The sequence below is a fragment of the Myripristis murdjan genome, chromosome 20 (assembly GCF_902150065.1).
Source record: "Myripristis murdjan chromosome 20, fMyrMur1.1, whole genome shotgun sequence".
Lineage (NCBI taxonomy): Eukaryota > Metazoa > Chordata > Actinopteri > Holocentriformes > Holocentridae > Myripristis > Myripristis murdjan.
In genome coordinates, this window is record NC_043999.1 from 14,611,093 (window position 1) to 14,633,700 (window position 22,608).

At 41.7% G+C, this 22,608-nt stretch overlaps 2 protein-coding genes across 3 annotated transcripts in view; both read left to right on the plus strand.

Annotated features, from left to right (window-relative positions):
* Nucleotides 1–14,921, plus strand: part of prex2 (phosphatidylinositol-3,4,5-trisphosphate-dependent Rac exchange factor 2) — a 105,970-nt gene extending 91,049 nt beyond the window's left edge. For both annotated transcript variants that reach the window (XM_030079423.1, XM_030079422.1), the window contains 5 exons: nt 2,578–2,644; nt 3,791–3,981; nt 7,799–7,901; nt 11,521–11,588; nt 13,716–14,921. In XM_030079423.1, the coding sequence (XP_029935283.1) occupies nt 2,578–2,644; nt 3,791–3,981; nt 7,799–7,901; nt 11,521–11,588; nt 13,716–13,761 (475 nt within the window). In that variant the 3' untranslated portion in view covers nt 13,762–14,921. The remainder of the gene's footprint in view (nt 1–2,577; nt 2,645–3,790; nt 3,982–7,798; nt 7,902–11,520; nt 11,589–13,715) is intronic.
* Nucleotides 14,922–15,572: 651 nt separating this feature from the next.
* The window catches only part of c20h8orf34 (chromosome 20 C8orf34 homolog), a 59,948-nt gene continuing 52,912 nt past the window's right edge, over nt 15,573–22,608 (plus strand). Inside the window, exon 1 of the mRNA XM_030079416.1 lies at nt 15,573–15,823. Within this exon, the coding sequence (XP_029935276.1) occupies nt 15,755–15,823 (69 nt within the window). The 5' untranslated portion in view covers nt 15,573–15,754. The remainder of the gene's footprint in view (nt 15,824–22,608) is intronic.

Sequence of the window (22,608 nt, forward strand, 5' to 3'; positions counted from 1 at the left end):
GGCACCATGTGAGAGTTGAGCAAAGGGCCATGGTTAAACCTGAGAGCTGTCGATGGGAAAAGAAACAATATAGGCGCTCTGTGGCTTTCAGCCTACCACCTAATAGGTATGTAATATGTTGTTAGCTACACAGTGATATGTTTGCACACTGTGTGTGGGCTTAAAATGTAATTTTTCACCCATAATAAAACTTTCTGAAGCCTAGCTTCCAAACCTCTGACAAAACATCATAAGCCCAGAGGATGTAATACAGGCTTTCTGCAAACCATACATCACTCGTAGTCTGAGTCTTATTATTTTGTCATTAGAGACCTCCAGGAGAGGCAGCCCTGTCCCTCAGTCCGTGGTTGGCTGTATTTTTAGAACGCCCTGCCCCTTGGAGAAAGTAAGAGATAATCAGAGGGTAAGATGTTCTTGTCTGCACCAAATGTGTGTACAAGGGCAAGATGAGATGAAGTGCCTTTTTTCCTGGCCAAAACAGAAAAAGGGTAAATGCCTGCATTGTTCAGTTGAAGTGGAGTTGACCATTTATACAGAGGTGACTCCTCTCCTAGACAGATTCTCTTATAGACTTTCAAGATAAAAGTCTGAGCAGCAGACCAATAAGAGGGACAAGGGTGAGTGGCTTACAGCATACAGTTGAGGGTAGACAGATAACAGGCCATTCCTGCAGTGAGTGCTTCAGTAAGAACTCTGTCACAGCAAGCTTTTGAGTTTCAATAGAGCTGTTTTCTTTTTTGTTTTTTGCAGTGAAGATGTTTTATCGCTTCAATGAATCTCACCTCCCTTTGTTTGTCCTCCAAGGAGAATAATGTTTTGTTTGGAGCGAGCCAGATACAACTTTCATGAAGTGCTGCGGTTTGTTTTGTACACCAATATAAGTGTGTATATTCACACACTTGCCTAAAGTGTGTGAATATACACACTTTAGGTTCTAGCGTCCATAGTGACGCTAGAACCTAGCGTCACTATGGACGCTAGGTTCTAACAGCATAAACTACTGAGGAGATGAAAAATTAGTGTTTTAAACACAGAGTTGACCCCACAAACCCCACACCCATCACAGATTATTCAGCAAACTATGTTACGTGCCTCGTGCCACTTTATTCTGTAACCTCTTCAGTTCCTCCCATTTACAGGAGGAAATGAAGAGGTTAGTGTTTCACGCTGAAGTGCTGTTTAATTCCCAGACGATCCTGAGCATCTTGTGAATGATAAGGCCGTCTTGAACCAATTACATGGGCTGTTAACTCCGTTTGAACCCCGTAGTAAACTCTGCTCGTAGTCATTTAGTAGTGCACACCACAAGGGCAAAGGATAACTCGCTGGATAAGGACGAAATAATTGGAAAACACTCGGAAACTGTCAACAAGGGAAGGTATAAAATGACGGCGGCGCTCATCTGTATCTGAAAACGTGTGTTGCGTAGGGTCATGTACGCACTATTAATGAGCTGCTGTACTGTTAATCAGGGCTAAAATGACAAACATGCTGTTAGTGTGTACGCAGCATGCTGTGTTGAAGATGAGAAAGCTTTAGCCCCATTAGTCTAAATGAGATCTGATTGTATTATGGCATTAAGCATTACAGCATATCCCAGTGGGTGTGGGTGTTTACTACGGTTGTATATGTGTGTGTGTTCTTGGTGATCTACAGTATTTCCTTTCAATAGAGCTGAATCCTGATTTATATCACCATAAAATCTTGAATCATAAATGTTTTAATGCCGTCTCTGATTAATTGATTTCATTAATATTATGTCAGGCAGAAATACCACAGCCATAACGAAAGCCTTCATGGCCTGATTTTAATCACTTGCTGGCGGACTGAATGTAGATGAATGACCTGTGTGTCACCCATTCTTGTAAACAATCTTCTTCTTTCAAAGTCTGTTCCGCCTGCACCTCTTTTAAGCGAATTTGACCATAAACATTACATTTGTGGTTTCATAAGCAGATTCTATATGCATGACTGTGCTTATGTTATTACTTATAGCATGGGGCAATTGAGTGTATGATTTTTCTGCAGGGGGGGCGGGTTAATGTAGTGTAGTGTATCTATTTTTAGCCGAGTGCTGGAATACAGAGATTTGATAGAGACTGCTGAGCATGCACCAATACCAATCAACTTCACTGGACTCATTGCAGCATGCAGCCTCTCCATCTCCTCAAAGATACCAGTCCAGTGCTGCCTCCAATGGGAGAAGAAGAAATTACACCAAAGCAAGTGTGCTCCATGAATGAATGAGGCAATGGCATTTGGAGTGATGCCCAGGACAAGAGATACTTAGTCTGTGTTTCTGCTGAGCTGTGCCCGAGTTACTCTCATGATTGATAGTCGGACGCTAGAGCTCCGTAATGAAGGGGTGGCCTACTTTTCCCAGAAAGCCAGCCAGTGTCCTGCTCTTGATGACCTGACGGTGCAAGGAGGAGAGCGCTGCAATGTCTTGTTCAATCAGTGGAGCTACTAAAAGAATAATAACTTTTCTACTATGGTTTGAAGAGTATTTACTGTACCATAATACGTGCAGGCTCCATATCTGAACTGTTTTGTTTTGTTTTGTTTTGTTTTCCTCAGGGCGTTCTTCCTGGACCAGTCCAACATACCGCCCAGCTCTGCACCCAAAGCTGCCCTAATAGACAAGGTAAGAAGAACCACACACAACCTTGTGCCATGTGCAGGTCATACCGTTATAAGTGGTACAATAGGATGACATCATGTCCTGACTGCTTGGAAGTTTTCACATTTAACAAAAGCCATTCTGTAAGAGAAGCCTGTGTATTTCTGTCAGGAGTGCATGCCTCCCTCAGCCGCCATTCCTGCTGCACTGTCTGAATAGAAGTCAATGGAGGAGATGCCCTAATGCATTAAACAACCTGTATTTTCATTGACAGAATTCACTGATCGTTATTCCAATCCAATTTGGATCTAAATGTTTAAATGTTTTCTCGTGCTTTTGCATGGAGAAACATGTATGCCTCCTCACTAAAACACATTTTGTCGAATGAAAGCTGCAAAAAGTTCTTGCTGCACATTTTTACAGCACACAAACTACGTATCTTATAAATTAAAAATGAATAAAGAGTAAATTGATGCAAAGCAAATTCTGCTCCTTGTTAACCATGCTAATGTGACATTATGTGTCTATATTGATCTTGCCTGACCTTCGGACTGTGAATTCTGATTTGAGCAGCCGTTCTATTGGACGCTTCCAAGTAGCAACATCCAGCTCCAAGCAATCAAATGCAGCATTAATTTGCCTTTAATGACTGTTAGGTTTTCCCCGAGGGAAAGTGAGCAGACTCCCTTTATATCAGACTGTCTGTGGTTTAACTCACTGGATCGTCCGCATCTGCAGCAAGATACCGCTCACTGTATTGGAGTGAATATAGCAATTTTGATTTCTATTAAATTTGAGCGCAGAAATTTTTGGGTTTGCTGTGTTGACCCACTTCTGCATTTCATGATGCTCACTGGGAGATATCAGAGCCCACATAAAAATTCAATCCCAAATTCAATGTCCTACTTGTAAATACCACTAGAAAGCTGACGTAACATTTTTTCCCCAGTGGACAGTTCATGGTAAATCTGTGAATGCAGCCTTGCCACCGCCTCCTGGGTCTAACTGATTGAGGACCACGAGCACATTCTCGTCTGCAAACCCGCTTTCCCCCTCTTGTTTGCCATGCCTCTCTCACTGTGTCCTCCTTTGTACATGAACAGGCTGGCAGGCAATCACATTATTCCTTTTTGATCCTGACTTAGCCCCTCTCCCACTGTGTCTTACTAGTTGATGCGTCCCCTCAATGCTCTGGAGGAGCTCTATCGTCTGATGGAGAGTTTTATCAGTTGTCGCCGTACTGCCGCCTGTCAGTACACAGCCTGCGGGGCTTCCGGAGTCGGGCTGCTCACTGTGGCCTCCGAGCTCTGCTCTCGCCTGGGAGCCACACACATCGTTATGTGCAACAGCGGCGTTCATCGGTGAGTGCGTGTGTACTGTATATACCCTCATTTTCCAGTATCTGCATGCACCACCTCCAGTTAAGTCATACCTTTCTGCTTTCCTACTCCACATCAGTGACAGCCCTCTTGCAGTTTTCCTCTCTTTCATCTCCGTCTCATTGACACCCTTCTCACCCTTGCCATCATTACCTCCATTTCTCCCTTTTTCTGTGCTCTGTCTTTCATCCTCAACCTACCTCTCCATTTCTTGACATCTCCATAACCCTGCACTCTCCGCTGTAGGGATTTTCTATTAATACACCTTTCTGTGCATTAATTACCATTAAGATATTCTCCATAATGGGGCCCATTGTTTCCCCAACCAGATTAGGGAGTTTTTAAGTACACATAGCACTTTACACAGGAAGGAGATGGGTCAATTACCTCCATTCTCATTGAATTCTATATATGGCTCCCTAATTCACCTGGTGCTGAGGGCACCATTCATCAATGCATGAGGACAGAAATATCCTGATCGTTTGTCACCCTGATCCCCAGTTCCAGCTTTCATCTTTCATCTCTTACTTTGTTCTCTCTCCCCACCCACCCCTCTCTCTGATTCCCCCTTTCTTTACTCTATGGCCGTTTCCAGATCTTTTTGTCTCAGTCACACACATGTACACGCACACACTTGTGCACATGCTGGATGTGACTGATGGGTTGATAAAGTGCCTTAGATGGAGCCGCCTGGTTGCTTGAGCTCTAATAGAAAGTTCCCGTCTGTGCGGTGACTGCTGCTCCTTCATTAACCCACAGCCTATTTGTATGTGTGTGTGCATGTCTGTGTCTGTGTACGTGCAATTACACGCGCTAGCCACAAGTCACTCAGACAGGCGGGCTGAGTGTACCATGACACAGCAGGTGACAAGGCCTGCCATGTTCAGGGTTATTTGTGAACTGCCTTTCTCCGTAAACACTTACCTTCCAAGGCTACAGGAAAATGGATACAAAGAATTCAGAATCACTCTGTGATGCTTGATTCTACTGTAATATTCACAAAAAAAATAGGCTTTAATTATACCAGTAAAGCTGTGGTGTACAATATAAATTATCTGACTTATTATTTATAGAACACAAATTATGCACAGATAAATCTGTTTCAGTGCTTTCATTGTAATTGTAATAAACACAAAAAATGACTCTATTGTATTGCACATGCAAATGGAGAAAACAGTGAATAAATGTCTTTATATAAATGAAAAACTTATGAAGCCCAGCCAGTACAATAGTAGTGTGGAAATTCAATTATCAGTGTAGCAGCCTTCTCATACACTATTGATTGGATTAGTAGGCTTGATGGATGAGTTTTAATAACAGTGGAAGGGGCATCAGCATTTTGCATTATGCTGTGTTCTTCTCCTCAAGATTTTTTTGTCCATCACTCGCAAAAATTCATTAGAGGGGGAATAGGGAGAGTTTGCACTCCGCCAGCAAGACAAAAAGATATCAGGAAGGGAAATGTAACAAAAGCTCAAAGCCTCACACGCATCGAAAAGCAGTAACTTTCACACAGAGTTTGACATCCTTTGCCTTTCACAGACGTATGAGACAGCAGCTGTACTTCTGGGCCACATGCTCAGATTTCACAGAGGCTTCTTTTGCCTCACTTCCTGGGGCCTTTTTATTCTCTACTCTGTCTTTTCCTTCATCTGACCTCTGCTTGTCAGTCAAGTGCAGAGTTTATGGAAATGTGAACGAGGTCTTAAAACAAAGTTATTGAAAGAATGATGAACTGTGCATGCAGTACTTTATAATGTCAAATTTAAATGTTCACTCTTAAGCAGGGCTGGGCGACATTAAAGGGATGACGATTGGTGCTTTTTCAAAATATTTACACCCTGAAATTTTTGATATACAGTAATTAATAATGTGGATTTGATGATCAAGGAGGCAGACATAAATTATTGAACACCTACAACAGTCTATTCATCTCAGAAAACTGAATCCCTTTAAAACCAAGAAAAGGCAACACTTTTGTCAGATTATATTACAATATCCAAATTCTCAGTATCTAGTTCTCCATCACAGTATCGATACAATATTGATATATTGTCCTAGTCTTAAGTCTTTTTTTTTTTTCTGCTTTTTACTTCCTCCTTTTGTTGATCCCCTTGCTGCATCCTTCCTATCTGTCTCTCTTCTTCTCTCTCCCTCTCTCTCTCTCTCTCTCTCTCTCTCTTTCTCTCTCATTTATCAGTATGGACTCAGCTCGGAGGGAATAGAGGCTGTAAGTGGGATGTGGGTTGGAACCACATAAAACAGATGGATATAAATCACCTCATCCTATCACACCAGTCCTAATGAACAGGAGGACCGAGGGGCCTCATACACATGCATTTTGTGTAGTTGCTCCATCCTGCCCTAGGAGGAGATATATTTTTTCTCTGTTATCAGTGTAGCGAAGCTCACGTGGCAGGTTAAAAAAAATCCTGGGGTGGCCTGTGAAAGGACATCTTTTGCAAATCTTGACTGGAATGCCTCTCAGCACATACAGGCGATGATCTCTGAGTTCATTACTTTTATCACATTGTGATATGCTGTCATAAAGTTGTGCAACTGGAACTCAGGGGGACATTTAAATCCTGATCCAAAGTGATGGCTTTTGGCAGCAATATGTCTCTCACCGCACATCTGTTCCGTTTTTTTTTTTTTTTTTTGGAAAATTTTATTCCATTTGTGTAAAACACCGCCATGCGAGAGAGAAAGATATTCATCACATAGCTCAGATTTCTTACCAGCCCCATGGCAGTGTTACTCACTGAAACTCAATCTGGCTGTGTTGGAACTTAGGACAGTTCAATTTGCTGTGAGAGGACCCTGGATGGATATGTTTGTGTGGCTTGTTATCATAGAAAGGTCACCCAGTACCCTTGACACCTATCACTGGCTCTCTAAGGAGTCATCTACATGCTGCTGTCTGTGTGTGAGAAAGCGAGAAGGAGGGAGGGACACAGTGTGTATGTGCATGTGTGTTGGAAGGAAGTTTGCTGCAACTAATGAATCACAGACACACGTCAACACTCATTTTACACACATCACACCCCTACTGCAATGAGCGTATATAGCTTCTGCTGCAGAATATACACTGACTTGTCCTTGGACCCTTTTCCCCTCTTGCTGCAATGAAAAATATCAGTGATGATGATGAGAAAACTCCCTGCTAGTGCTAAATGTCCACTTCAAGGTTTGATTTTTCCCAAGCACAAAAGGGGGGGTTTATTTCCTGATGCTCAGTTTGAGTGACATTTCACTGGGATGGGAACTGATTAATTAATGAGGAGATGAGCAGAGGCGAAGCGGGGAAAACTACGATGATAATAATAAGGTGTCAAGAGAAGCTGAAACATGAGAATGATTTGATAGTCGTGCTGAATTCTGCCAGAGATCTGACATATCTGGGTGTAGCCCAGAGTGATAGGTTAGCATGCCTTTGTTTCGTTTTCCTTCACAATCCCAATCTCCTCCTCAGATCTTGCTGAGGAAAGTCCTCATCTGTTGCACCGACTGCTTTGTTGCCATTAGAGCATCTTGAGAGCTGTGAATATCTCAATGTGGTGTCAGCACAACCCTGTATTGTCACTATAGAAGATTCTCCTGTGAGTCAATAGCAGGCTGTGTGCTTCGATAGTACAGTATCCCTGGAATGAGAGAATAAAAATTCCTTGCTTCCCTACATTTTTCAAGAATGATACGCTGCACAGTGTCTGGTCATCAGAGAATTCAAGCTCTACTCTCCATGACACCAGATTGATCTTCAGGCTGTGAACTTGACCTTATGTTCCTCTCTGACCCACAGCTGTACCCTGAGTGTGACACTGGAGCAGGCCATCCTGCTCGCTCGAAAACACGGCCTGCCCCCTCGTTGCATCATGCAGGCCACTGATGTCATGAGGAAACAGGTATGTGGTTTGTGATGAAGCATCCACGTGCATACACAGGCATGCAACACGCACACACACACATGCTCACACACATATACATACAGGGATGGAAGGATGCATTTGTATTTACTCCTCTATACATATTCCCTCTCTGTTTATATTCCGCTCAGCCGCCTTCTGTTTCCACTACGGTCTGATCTCGTTGCTAGATTACAAATTGTTTGCTTTCATTGGTACATTCCCAGCAGTGAGATTTTACTACCATTGTTTCACTTGGAGTGAAGCACGATCTGTGTTTCTATCCATGGTGCAATTTCTGCTTCCAGAAGTGATGAGATAAACTGTTTGCTTCATTGGGTCTGGCAAAGTTGACTGCCAAATCTGTTCCCGTTGGGTGTAACATTGCCAGTGAAGGGGACATTTGCTGTAGGTCAACAAATGCTTTGGTTCTCCTAGTCCGACTTTCTTGGATTGTTTGGTTTCTCCCCATTAGTTGAACAAAGATGCAATTTTTCAAAGGCAGCCTCCAGGTCTGCTAATGCTAAGCACATTTGTTATGAAATGCATTTAAATCGTTTTGGCGGAAAGAGAGAGAGAGAGGGGAAAAAACAACTTTAGCTTCTGTCCAGAAGCAACAATCATTTTCATTTCTCCACTCCTCATTGTAATTTCTCTCTCCTCTTTCTCTGTTTTCTCTCCCTTTCTCGGATTGCAGTTTTACCAAATATGTATGACCACCTGCCAAAATAATATACAGAGAAAGGTAGAAAGAGAGAGCAGAGAGAAGGAGAGTTGATGAACTGGACCTTGTGTGTATGTCTGCATGTCTACCTGGGGCCGAGGGAAGGAATTACCTTTACTTTCTCGTTGCATACACATTTTCACCCCACAAAAGGCTTCAGCTCTGACCAAAACTTGGCCTGCATCTCTAAGTCTCATTAGAAGTTGTGCGAGTGCTGGTTATATCGCTGTTTGTAGTCACAGGAGAGGTTACTTGAGGGGCTCAGAACCTGCTGGAGGGGAGGCATTTAATCTGTACACTTTCAGAGAAGTGGGCTGCCAGCCAGAAGAGTGCAGCTCTGTGCATTGTTTGACCTTCAGCACTATGTGGCAAGAAAGAATACAGCCATGAGCAGGATGTGGGTATGAAATATTGCTGAATAGAGCAAAAGGAGGTACATGCACATGCTGTAATGCTGTTTAAGTGAATTTTGCAGTGTCTAGTGGAAGCCCTGTCATTCCTTTTCAAAATAATCAGTCCAATGTGACATTTATTGAATAGTCTTGTTGAAACAGGTCATTAATGGATCAAGCAATCTGTCTTGTTTGCTTCCTGTCCGCTTTAACATTTTAATTGTGTTTGATTGTGTCTCCTTTTTGCTCATCCATTTTCCAGCTTTCTCATTAGGCGTTTGACTTGCCATTTTCGTGTGTCATCATTGACTTAGGTGCCACTGAGAGGAAGTCCTTCAGACCAAATAGAGAGCAGAGGGGAGTCTGTTCTCTCTGTGTGTGTGTGTGTGTGTCCTTGGTCTCAGACATCAGTTGATGAATCTGATGAATATGAATATCACTCAGGGGCTGGCTATGTCGCTTCCACCGAGCTGAATATTCAACTGCTCACTCACAAAAGGTTACCTGGCACAGCATTGTGCCCAGTAGGACCCATCCATCATGCACAGACACCAACATTCAGCTTGGAATGCACCACTGTTGCAGAGATTCTGGCAAAATGGGTTCAATCCCGGCTTCATTTGTAAACTCCTGCCTGGCAATGCCAAATACCTGGACTGTATAGGAAGTGAGAGCCCAACGCTTCGAAACCTGTCTCTAACTCTGAGACTTTATACAGTCCATTTAATCATACAGCACAGCCAAGTGTTGAAGTCATAACAGTTTTCAGAAATGTTAGAGAATATACTTAAACGTGCGCATCCAGAGAAACTGTTTTGCAGGGGCAGGCCAGATCAAAACAAATCTAATGGAATAAATTAAATTCAGCATGCTGAATAAAATATTAACTCCCAGGAAATTTTTGCCTCACCTTCTCGCTGAGAGAAACCAAGGACCATTTAGTCCTTGACAGAATGTTAAAAGTTTCAGTTTGGGTGGAGAGACGTCATTCATAAAACATCCAGCTACACTACCAGTGTTTGGAGCCTCGGGTAAAACAGAAAACATGCAAAAATACAAACACAAATGTGCACATACAAAAGTGAGACACTAGATAGAGTATATTTCCTCCATTTACTTTGCAAAATTCCACTTGCTGAAGCTACTGTATAAAACAATAGTTTGGGTCCGTCTACTGTCACTAAGTCACTTGGAGTTCTTGATGTGTGTTTGACCGACACATTCTTTAGGGACATTAGGGGCATCTCTGTCTGGAGGCATCAGAATGGATGGCTATGATAGGCATCGGATAATTACTGATGCTATCCTGCTATCGGTCGTAGCATAGGACAGAGAGTAAGATGACTGACTGCAGAGTTGTAGCAGGGAGGTCAGATGGCTAATGCACTCCTGGCCAGTTGCTCCGTCCCAGCGAGGAGAAGCTGAAGACCTCTCAGGGTACTGATTTGATTATGTATTTCTGTGTCCCGCGCGTGTGTGTGTGTGAGAGAGAGAATGCACCTTTGAGTGCAGGTGTTCTTGCCTCTAAATTGCAGAAAGGCTGAGTTGCCTCCTGCCCTCCCACAGTTTTGTATTTGCCGACTCTGCACACGGCCAGCAAAACAAAGGAACTTTAGCAAATGTGAAGACATGCACCTGACTGGGCACAATCAAAGTTTCTCAAACACAAACACACACACCATTCATCATCCAAAGTCCTTACTGTGTACTTTCCTTGCAGAAAACTACAAACATGCCTGCATACTTTCTTGTGTATTTGATGAGACAGCTTACAAATTGATAGCACGTAGTAGCACTGGCTTAAATAGCGGTGTCACAACTTGCATCATATGACGTCTACAAGGACGGCCACAATATTTTTATGTTATAAATATTTAGCAAAATGTCCAGGATTTACACCTTTGTTCTCACAGGTGACTGACACTCATTCAGAGCTTGACAAAAAGCAATCTCACTCAGGCCAATAAATAAACACCATAACCAGAGATTGATTCTGGCTAAGATGGCATCCAATCCTAGCTCATCCCTGAGGCCCTGGGGACATTTAAAATATATGTATCCTGTATTTCTCAATTTACAACCATAAACAAATCCATTCAACAACCAAGGCCGAGGTAAAGCAATCTGTCTAGAAAGAGTTAAACCACTGAAATCAGCAAGGCCTCAATGGTTCTCAGCGTCTCCTGATAAAATGTTCAATAAGCTAGTGTTGGCAGTGGCAACAAATATAATTCCTGACAGCTGAGAGTTTGGCTCATATTGCTTAGCAGTTTATTTCCCAGCAAAAGCTGAATCACGAGACTCAGTGTCAAATCTTTTTTACATGCAAAACTTTGGGCTAAAGCATTCCCAATGCTCGGAGGGCTGAAATGTCCTCTGGCTTACTGTCTAAGCTTTGTTTAAGCTCTTCTGTCTGTGGGGTTATTCTTGGCTGCTTTTCATATCAGTTGCTTTTTGGATTGATCCAGGATGCCATGAACTGTTGATTCTGTTTGTCTTTCAGGGGGCAAGAGTTCAGAATTCAGCCAAGAACCTGGGGGTGAGGGACCGTACACCATCATCAGTGCCCAGGTAAAACTGCAGTCATGTCGTGTGAATGTGTCTGCTCATGTCGTCCCAGAACGTCTGACAAAAGCAGAATCAAGTACAAAGCTTCAAAGTGTGGATGTGTTTGTGCAGAAAATACCTGGAACACTTGTTTGTTTTGGATCAGTGTGTGCATGTGTTTTTTTTTCCATGTGGCTCCATTAGAAAGGAGCTCCCCACACTCGCTAGCACCAAGATAAGGACGAGGACCGCCTCAGCTATTTGGCTATGACATATGGGCTTTTGTGTGACAGGCGGACCTTTTGAACCTTTTAGTGAAATTGACAAATACAATTAAGTAGGGGGATGATTAGTGTTGAGACGTTGTGGTCGGCAGGCAAAATTGCTGAACTCTGAGTAGCTTTATGTCATATTTGTCAGAGTGTGAGTGACTGCTCCCGAATATTTCTTCTTGACTGTGAGACATGTTCCTGTCCTGAATTAAATCACAAGTAGTTCACAAGATGGAGACTCTCTCAACTGCTACATCAGCCAGAGTATAGAGGAGAGAACAGTGAAAATGAGTGTCAGGTTAAACTACTGGAAGCTGTCGAGTGTGAGTTTGACTTGTATGCAGCTGGGTGAAGTTGTGCGTGACACTCTTGCACCCTTTGGTAATTATTGAAATTACAGAGAACGGCAGTGCTGTGATGGGATGTAAGAAATACTGCTGATAGTAGGAAACATGCATGTGAAATGTAAAAGGATAACACTGATGTGGTTTAAGTTTTTTTTTTTTTTTTTTTTTTTTAATGCTGTTACTGTTATTGCCCATGATAAGTCTAGACACAGCAGTGTATTTGCCCCAGTCAGAAATTACCGCTGTCAGCCCGAATGCAGGGTTGGCTTACTCCCAGAAGTCATAGGCTCCCATTGTTTTCAGAATGCATTAAAAACTGCTCTTACGTACTGCTGCTTTGACTAATGTATTACATCATGTCGAACAACACAATGCACTGCACTGTTTTCTGACATGACTTTGTCACACAGGTAATTATTGTTTATAATTTGGATTGTTTACACCTATTTTCACTTTTTGTGAACGACGACCATTTGAGTTTAAAATATTTGCGCTAGTGAGAAAAGTCATTCCCCACAATGAAAATAAAAATACATATATCATGCGGTTTTCAAGGATGCGCACGAGGACATGTAGATGTTGCCAAGCTGCTGCACTGAAATCCAGAAATAAACATTGTAGCCTTGTAAACATTAAAAATTAAGACCCTGCGGACATCTTTGACGGTAATGCTTTCATTGCACATACATTAGTCAACAACATAATCTGTTTACATGAAAATATAATTGTTTACATGGAAACTCTGATTGTGATGTTTCATTGTGGCATTTTATTGTCACATTAGGAAATTATGCAAGTGTTATTTGAAATGATGGATTAGGCAAGGCAGCAATACCGTATGTCTTTGCACGCTGTTTTTAATGGATTTTGTGAAGACAATGGGAACCTACAGTGTGACAGCTGGGACATAAAGCAAACCTGCAGTAGAACAAACAGTAGGAGCCTCTGATTGTGACCAATACTGTACATTTGTTGTTTTATCCTTAAAGTGCTGCAGAGGGGTGGATGTTGTGGGATGAGGAAATGGTTTGGGCAATGATCTGTGGAAGCTTTCAGATAAATGTGGGCCAGCAGGAGGATCATCCTCCTCTGCCGTAAAAATGCAAACAGCTGTAACTGACTGTTGTGGGTTTAAAGGTCAAAGGTTGTGATTTGGTTTTAGATTTTATACAAACACCAAAAATGTCCCCATAAATATTACTAACCTATAAACAGTTAAGTTTTGTACTACAGTACTTTTGGCAGGTTTGGAGACAGATAGTTAGGTTTGTTCTGGATAAAGTTTCTGGTCACAATTCCTCTGCACTGGGCAGAGTTTTCAGGAAAAAGAAACACTAATAAAGTATTTTGGCAAAAATGGGAAATGACACTCAGAGGGATCATTCAGTGACAGATCATCTTTAGATCATCCTCCTGTGTCTCTGCATGGCTGTGTGCATGTTGTTTAGTGTTTATGATACAACATTAGTGTGCTGTTCACCAGTGACTCAATTAGCTGAGGTTAATGCCGTCTCCTGTGTCTCTCTGATCAGGCTGTACAAGCTGTGCCAACCACCACCCCCAGATGGTGACCCATAATGCATTGGCATCCATGAAGTTACAGAACAAGTGCTTCAAATGTCAACCACCCCATTCCTGATGTCTTCTCTCCACCCATGAAGGATCAAGCTGATTAAAAACAAAACCCCACTTGATGATCTGTCATTGTGTCCAGTTTTATATATTAAGAGTAGCCATTTTTGTGTAAATAGAATTTTAAAACAGTAAATAGTATTTTTAATACTTTATATTTTTCATTGTTGTACTTTATAAATGGTTTTAAAAGTTCTCTTATCCTGCTATAATGCATCATGTCAGAGCATGTTCAGAACTGAAAAACAAAGGATTTACACCTAGAGGGTGCAGTCTAACAGGTCGCTGAGATGGAAGGAACCCATCATTTCTTGAGCTACATATTATGGGCTTAAAATTATCTGTTTGTTTTCATGAGGGAAATTTGCATTTCATTACACTAGTTCGATTTGCATATGAAATGAGTGAGATGATACAGATTAAAAGGATATTGAATGAAACTTGGCATCACACTTGTTCAAGTTGGCCACTTTCATTCTTTGCTTTTGTTTTCTTCAGCCCTCACGTCTTTGCTCTATTGATTCCCTCACTGTTGGATAACTATGTGAAAGTTTGTGATGAAACTTTTTCGGCCTGTAAATGTGCACATTTAGCAAAAAACGGTTCTGTGCTGAAATCAGAGCCATCCCCTTGTTCACCCATCTTCTGTGGATTTCAAAGACTGTTATAGTTAGTCATCATGGCTCACTGCAGGGTGACCTGAATGTTGTGCTTTTTACATTGAAGCCTGTGCCTGATCTAAAGAGATTTTCTATGGTTTATCAGTATTAACACTTAATAGTTTATGCCAAGTTGTTGGAAGTAGAACTATGAAATATATTCTATTTTATATTGCCAGTACTCAGGATTAAAGTTTGTCTTTGTTACTTATATTATCAATGTAGAATGGATGACTAGCTAACTACTATGCAAAAAAATAAGTGGTAATAAAGTGCATCAGTAAGCTCCAGTTTATTAGTGTTTCTCATATACAGTATGTCTCAATATTTTCTTACTGTAAAAATAAAGGGTGACTTAGCATGCAGCGTATTTTCTTCAAAACATGAAAATGAAAGTTATATATCTGTTTTAAAAAAAACACATTAAAATTGCTGACACTGCTTGGACTCAACATGTCTTCCATTCATTTTCTTATTCTTTATTATTATTATTATTATTATTATTATTATTATTATTATTATTTTAAACATCTGCTCATTGCAATTGCCAACTTGTATTTTAACCGTACATGAAACAACTGACCTGCACTGTGCAGAAACCACGCTGTTTGCTCAAGAACTATATTACATGGCGGAAGATTAAATTATCGATTAAAACCATACATTACAGATTTATTGAGCTTCCTCACTTTTCGTTTGCGTTGGTCAAACGCCCTGCACAGATAGTTTAGCGCAATTAATTTTAATTGCAATAATAGTGCAATTATGTGCATAGTGCAATATTATCCGGTTAAAAAGCAACTTTGTAGAAAGTGCTGCACCGCTCTTCATCACTCATAGTGCAAGTCTTGCTGCACAATTAATTAACATGCAAACATTTGCTGCAGGCTCCATACAAACGTGCATAATCGCGTCTGATACAGTTAAGACCTGTAGATAAATGGTAGGGGCGGCGGCACCGGTCATACTTGCAGCCAATGAGCTGAAGATTTGTAATCATTGTCAAAGAGCTGCCTTGCCATTGGCTTCGAGGGGGAAGCTGTCGCTAGAGAACCAGTCAAGCGACAAGCTGGGAATGGTCCCGGGCTGACTCCACAATGAGCGAGGCTGCGAGGCACCCGCTCCGCACTTGACGCATCCCGACCTAACTTAATGTGCTGCCGCTGCACTTAGGAGCAGTTTTTTACCTTTGAAGCGTCGAGCCTAGTCTCGAAGGGCGAGTAACACCGGCTCACCTCATGATTTCACCCCGTTAAAGGTTCTTGCAAGACAGTTTCCTCATGGCGTCTCCACAACAGTCAAGAATTCAGTCGTATCTGGAGAAGAATAAAATCGGACCCTTGTTTGAGGTGAGTGCACCAATAAACTCTAAAGAAAAGACTCGGTGCCCGTTTAAAGCACCATTGGTTTGCAGCAGATTCCCTATAGTTTTGCTTAATCCTATTTTACGCGCACATCTGCATTGAGAGCAGTCACGCTAGAGTAACAGAGGATATACTGAACTGGACTGCATAGATCCACCTCACAGCTGTTATAGCCCTGATTTGTAATCGGACAAAACTAACAAAACAAAAAAGCAAGCCAGTTATCTGAATCATCCGCACTGGTGTCAGGAAAGCTTGAGAGCCGGCTTGGTGGCTTGCTGTACCTCTCTGAACCGTCCCGGTGCGCTACAATCTGATAAGATTTAAACTGAGGCAAACTGGGGGAATAGAGGAATTCAGGCTACTTTGTTTGCCATCTCATTTTCACTGTTAACCTTTACATCAGTGATTTCCTTAAAACTATAGTACAGCCACCGCTGTGCCATTTAGATTTGCTTTTCAGATGATCATGAGGTTGTCTGGCTGCCTCCAGAACATTACAGTTCCGTCAAGTTAGGGTCACTCAGGGAGGCTAATTCTAATTCATATTGGGAGGGTTGGCATTTACAGATCGCTCTTTATTAAATGCTACAGAGGAGACAGGGAGCCCTAACCAGGTAGCTGCTGCTCTGGCTGTCCGTCAAGGGAGCCGTTCATCACAGTGTATTCTCAGTGTGGCGTCTAAGCAACCCAGGGGAGGGCATGACTTCATCCTTTGTTTGCTATTGGATTTCTTGTTGGAACAAGACTGTACAGGTGTGCAGCATGATCAGACTGAGGGCTCAGCTGAGCAGCCTTTTGTCTGAGATTCAGCAAATGCGCGAGTCTGTCATTATCAGTCAAATGGGACTGACAACTAGAGAGAGCTATATTATCATTATGATGCTGTGAGGCACAGTGGTTGTGTGTGTGTGTGTGTGTGTGTGTATCTGCAAGGCAAAGCAATATTCATTCTTGTGTTTCACAAAGTGCTGACGTTTCAGTTGTAGACACACACAGACACACAGACACACAGACACACACACACACACACACACACTCAGCACATACACTGCATGCTAAGCAGTCATAAGAGCAGTGTGAGCAGTGGAGAGGATTGTTTCAGCACCGTGGACAGCGACTTTATGGCTGACAGACATGCAGTTTGTTGGTGAAGAGCAGGAAATAATGTCAGGCCACAGCAGTCAGTGTGGGTAAACTGCACACTGAAAGTCCTCTGTGTACGCCCCTGTCTCTGCCTCCACCTTCCTCTCTGTTTATCTTTCCTCCCTCCATCTTCCGCTCCCACCTGTCTCTCTCCACTTGCTCCCTCCTCTGTCTCACTTCCTCTGTGTTTGTGTTTTCCTTCATTTCTGGTGAAGTAGCCATGGCTCCATGCACAGTGAAATCACATTTTCTTGATGTGGCCATTGAAGATGATTAAAGCAAATGGCTTGTTTGTCTTAAAGGTTATGCTTGCGGTGTTGATCAAAAGGACCTTTGTTCCAAAAGATCAATGAGCTCATGTTATGAAGCTTTAAACGTGTTGGCTATCGCTCCTTTTGTGCAAGTTTTTGTGTGTGATACCAGGAAAACTTTTTTTATTCTTACGAGCAAAGACATGAATCACTGTTGAGCTGGTATACTATGCATTATACAGTCTCTGTCTTTGCAGAGCAAAATGTTTTTATAGGGAGTGAAAAGACCTGTACACAAGGAGAATATGAAATATCCCTTGTGTCTCTCACTGTCCTCTTGAGAAAATGATGTAGCTGCTACCTTGGTTTAGCTCTTGAAAAACTCTGTCCACTAGTTTATTGCCTCAAAGCAGCTCTATCTATGTGCATTACATTTTTAGAAGATAAATCCAAAAGAGCGGCCGGCGTTCTCCTGGTGATTTTCTGTTTTGAGAATTTGGTCTTACACGTAATAAAACAGCTTTGTTTCACCCCGCCTAAAACTAGAAGGGGCCATCTGAAAAACATGTTTATCGCCCAAATATGAGGAAGATGCTTGGGCACAAAATATATCTCTTAAAGTGACCAAAAACAGTTTCTGAAAACAATGTGAGAGTGCAATGGAAACACAAGTAAGCCGGTAAACAAACCTTTATTTATGTAATACCTTTGAAACTCAGCCTTACAAAATGCCAAACCAAAAAAAGGAGAAGCAGTAAGATAACAGTAACTTAGCAGAAAAAAAGGGACAAAGCTAACAAACAACGGTAAATTGGTTGTTAACTGAACCAGAACTGGACTAGTAATGTTAAGATGGAATAAGGAACCATTGTAACTGTGCTGTATAAATAACAGTGAAACAAAACCAAGAGTTTTAATAATAGATGATGCGTTGCAGTTTCAACAGAAATAATGAATGGATTGGTCCTGCAAATCTGGTTTGCATGTTGGCTGAAATAAGCTCAGTATTATACACAGTATGTAAAAGACGCCTGCAGTTGGTCAGCACAAGAGCTGCCTTAATGCATATCTTTTGAGTCTTTTTATAGTCTGTCAGTAGTAGAGCTTCTTTACATTTCTGAGGTTTCTTGTAGTTTATGTAGAATAGTGCCCTTAAGATATATAAAGCATGTAGAAGATCCTTCTTAGAGCATGTATGTTGAAATGTTCCCTGCCCAGGTTCAGTACATGAAACTGAAGTCCTGGGCTGGGAACAGTATAAGTCGATATAAGCTCTTTCTTTGCCCTGACCCCTTCTTTCTTTCTCTCTCTGTGGCTCGTCTTGCCAGGCACAATCCTCTCTTCCACACACCCAGCACAGCTGCAGTATTAAACTGTCTGTGTAACAACGAAGGGGAGCGGGGGGTTCATTTACTCACTCTGATGAGACACAGCTTATGATTTGCCAGTGAATTGATTTTTTCCCCTCGCTAATGAAATGGTTGCTTTGCAGAGATAGCTAGCTGAGTCAACACTGACGGAATATGCTCCAAAAAGTGAAGCAGCCTTTCATAATAATTGGAGTAATTGCACCCCAGATTATATTCAACCACTTGCCTGCTTTGGTAAATTGATATTCTTGTCAAACACCTCGTCTCTTTCAATCACTTAACAGTTTTTGCGCAGCATGCCCTTTTGTTTTTCTGTCTCACATCTACTGAGGCTTTGAAACAGAACATGAAGGGATCTTATTAAAGGTTTTGTTGTATTAAGGATCCTGTTTTCTACTTTGAATGTTAAACACAATAAAGAGTAACGGTATATTCAAGGATGTTGCTTACTAAACCATGCATTTTTCATATCAAAGAGTCGCTGTAATCATATGAATAAATTGTCACATTGTCTCATCTGTGTTTTATCAGTGAGTATTTATGTTTAGCTGCAGGCATCTGACAGCAATACCCTTGTAATGGAATGGGTAGATGAAAACTGAGCAGCCACTGCCTTCATCTGCATACAGTATAAAAACCTGCTCTCATGGTCCTCCCTGCTGTGACCTGTCAATCATCTTTTCAATACAGTTGTTTTGCTGGAGCGATGAACCGCTGGAGCGTGCAAGTGTAGGTTAGAGCTAAAAAAAAAAAAAAAAAAAACTCGCTAAATTGAACCTGAATAGGTAGAAGTTTGTTCTGAGGAAAAAATAGTGTCATTTCTCATGGTGAAATTCAACCTTCTCTGCAGTGGCTTTAGCAGCTTTAGCTTGGGGTCTGCTAATCAAACCACATTCAACTGAACACCAGTTTCCTTTCAGGGCCTCTACTAATAACCTGCTGATGTGTGTGTTTTATTCTCTTTAAAGACGAAGGTGCTTATTTCATGCAATACCTCAAGTGCAAGTTCTTTGATTGCGCTCTAGCATCCATTTGAATAATAGCTTGTTCTTTACAAAAACTGCTGCTATATATAAAAATGTTGTTTGAGCTGATTGCGTGCTTTATCTTGCACAAAGTTTTACAATTTAAATGAGTGCGGTTGTTACGGTGTTGAAAAAGTTGATCTCCGTACTGTTCCCAGTGTTGTTGTTGCCACCAAATTGTGTTAAATGACTTTGCTTCTGCACAGTAAAGTCGTGAATTCCTCTGGGGAACAGTACATCCATCCACATTGTAATGGTTCAAGTGATTCAATGCTTTCCTGTCCACTCCAACCTGCTTGGCGGTGTAGTGTTTCTAATCTGCTTTGCTCGGGGTCTCCAGGGCTTCAGCCCCCCCCGGTCCTGTAAAGAGGTCAGTCAGTCAGACAGGACTCACACATACACACACACTGCCTGACCTATCGATCCTCTCCCTTACCAGGTAATTTAGAGGAGCTGGTGAGATTGGGTGTGAGCTATGCCTCTATTCATTTGCAGCGTGCTCTCTCTATTTCTTTCTCAGTGACATTATATTATTTTTGGTGCGTGTGCGTGTGTGTGTGTACTCTGGGGGAAACTGCAGTGATCCCCCTGATTACCACCGTTGTTGGATAATTGATCAGTAGAAGCCTATATTTCTGTGAATCACACTGCTTTATGCTGTCGCCTCACATTCACTGTATTTGTTGTATTCAAATGGAAGATATTGAGTTTGGAATTTATAAATCCTTGACCTCTGAGACCCATTCAGACAAAAATCTATGGCCAAGTCGGGACAGGAGAGGACAGGAGAGACAGAGAGGTTTGCTAATACAGCCAAAAGAATCCCTAAGAGGTCTTATTATTTTAATATATGACTTGAAAATATTTTTTCTGCCATAGCCACAGCTCCCAACCACAGCATGATTAATGAATATGAATTTTATCTCAGTCACAGGCTGCTTTTTTTTTTCCCATAACACATCTTTGTTTATTGCTCCTTCACTCTGCTGTTCAAGTCAACATGCATACAAAATGAGGTCAGTGAGTGCAACATGTCCCCTTTCATTAACATTCACGCTGACCATTGATTATACAGCATTGCTATGAACTAACCCATTAGCAGAGGGTGAGGTGCTTTATTACACTGGAGAGCTGGTGGGCTCCTCACATGGACAGGCTCATTACCCACACGTTCGTCATGACTAAGCACAGTGTGGAGTTTTAGTGTATATTTTTTTCGTAAGCAAACAAAGAGATGCTCACTCTAATCTTGCAAATCAAATCAAGAACCGTGGACTGCAGAGGCATGCCAGATGTCAGTAAAATCAATTTGAAGAGAGTTATTGCATTTCCCATTGGCAATTCATTATGACACCACATAAAATTTGAAACCAGGCTTTTTTATCTATTATTGTCTCAGAGGAGCAAGGGAAGATGTCAGAATTCAAATTCAGAAATCAACACTATCAAAATTCAGAGAGGAAAGCGGTTTGTAATTGGCATAAAATGCCCCTGATTATATTTTGCTTCAGAATTCAAAAACGCAGTCATGCTCTCAATCAAAAACAGTGTTATTTCATCATTTTGTCATTTGTCCTTTTTTAAAGTTCCCCTTTTTTGTTTAAACCAAGTGACGGTTTTATCAGGTTAAATGATGTGACAAAAATCCAGTCTTTTGGTCATGCACGGGTTAATGCAGTTCCCCTTCAGGCACAGTTAGAGTAATTACTACAAGACAGGCAGCTGAACACACAGCCTAAGGCCGGGTTGGTCCTGAGGGAGTACAGGGAGAAGAGAGGAGGGAAAGCAAAGGATAGCTGAGAGATCAGACAGTGAGATGGGAGAAGACAGAGATGGGGAAGAGCTAGAATGTGCCATGCTGAGGTTTGGGGAGAGACGCTGGGAGATAGAGACCCATAGGAAGTGCATGCGTATTTGTGAGAGAAAGAAACAGAAAGACTGCAGTGGCTGGAGTGCATGCAAATGAAGTTATCATGGCCCTTTCTAGCCTAAGGACCCCGATGGCTGAGTGCTGCATGTAATTGATAGTCATGCTCATGGTGTGGGAGACCTCATGATTTGATCAGAGGACCTTGACAGTTACCCCACATTTGTTCATGGTGACTAATGAACATGTATGTATGTGTGTCTATGTCTGCCTGTCTGTCTGTGTGTCTACATGTGAGTTGCAATGTTTGTAAAAGCAGCAAGTTCATTGCTTCAATTTTCATTTTGAAATTATAACTTATAGCCTACTGTAGTCTAAAACAGTGGTTGGTTTTCAAGCTTTTTTGTGTTGCAGATCCCCAGGTTGACTTTCATTATGTATCACTATTGTATTAAGTATTAAACTGTTATTTTCACCAGGCTGTAGCTGTGAGGGCCCCATGTGTTTGGTCTGGTGTGTCTCTCTGCAGCTAATCTCGCAAACTACTGGGCCTATCAGCCAACATTTTTTGCCTGTCATGACTGTGGTGATTCAGAACCTTTTAAAAAAAGTTGTTCTTGGGGTGTCCCTGTGGCGTACCATGTAAAACTAAGATTAAACCACAGCGGCCTGGGTTCAAATCCTCCCCTTTCCCTTTGCTGCATCTCATTCCCTCTCTCTGCCATGTCTTTCTTGTCTCTCTCCAATGTGATTGTCTAATAAAGCAGAAATTAAAAAAATAACCTAACAAAAAAAGTTTGTTCTCACTTGCGTTTATTAGGCGAGTTTATTAAACACACTGCTGACAAGAAAGTCAAGGCAACACAGAGCAGACACACAGTGAAAAACACTGTAAAAGGTGTCACAAGCTGATGTAACTTGTCAGCAAGCAGGGTTTAAAATAGTTGAAATAGACTGATGCTTCAGCACTGTAAAAAATGATATGTAAAACAGCCTTCGGGGTTTCATACATCAATAGACTAATTTGCCTAATCTTTGTGGGTCTGTCAAAAGCCATATGACTTCTGGCAAAGAGCCAGAAATGGCTCTCGAGCTACTGGTATAATATGTG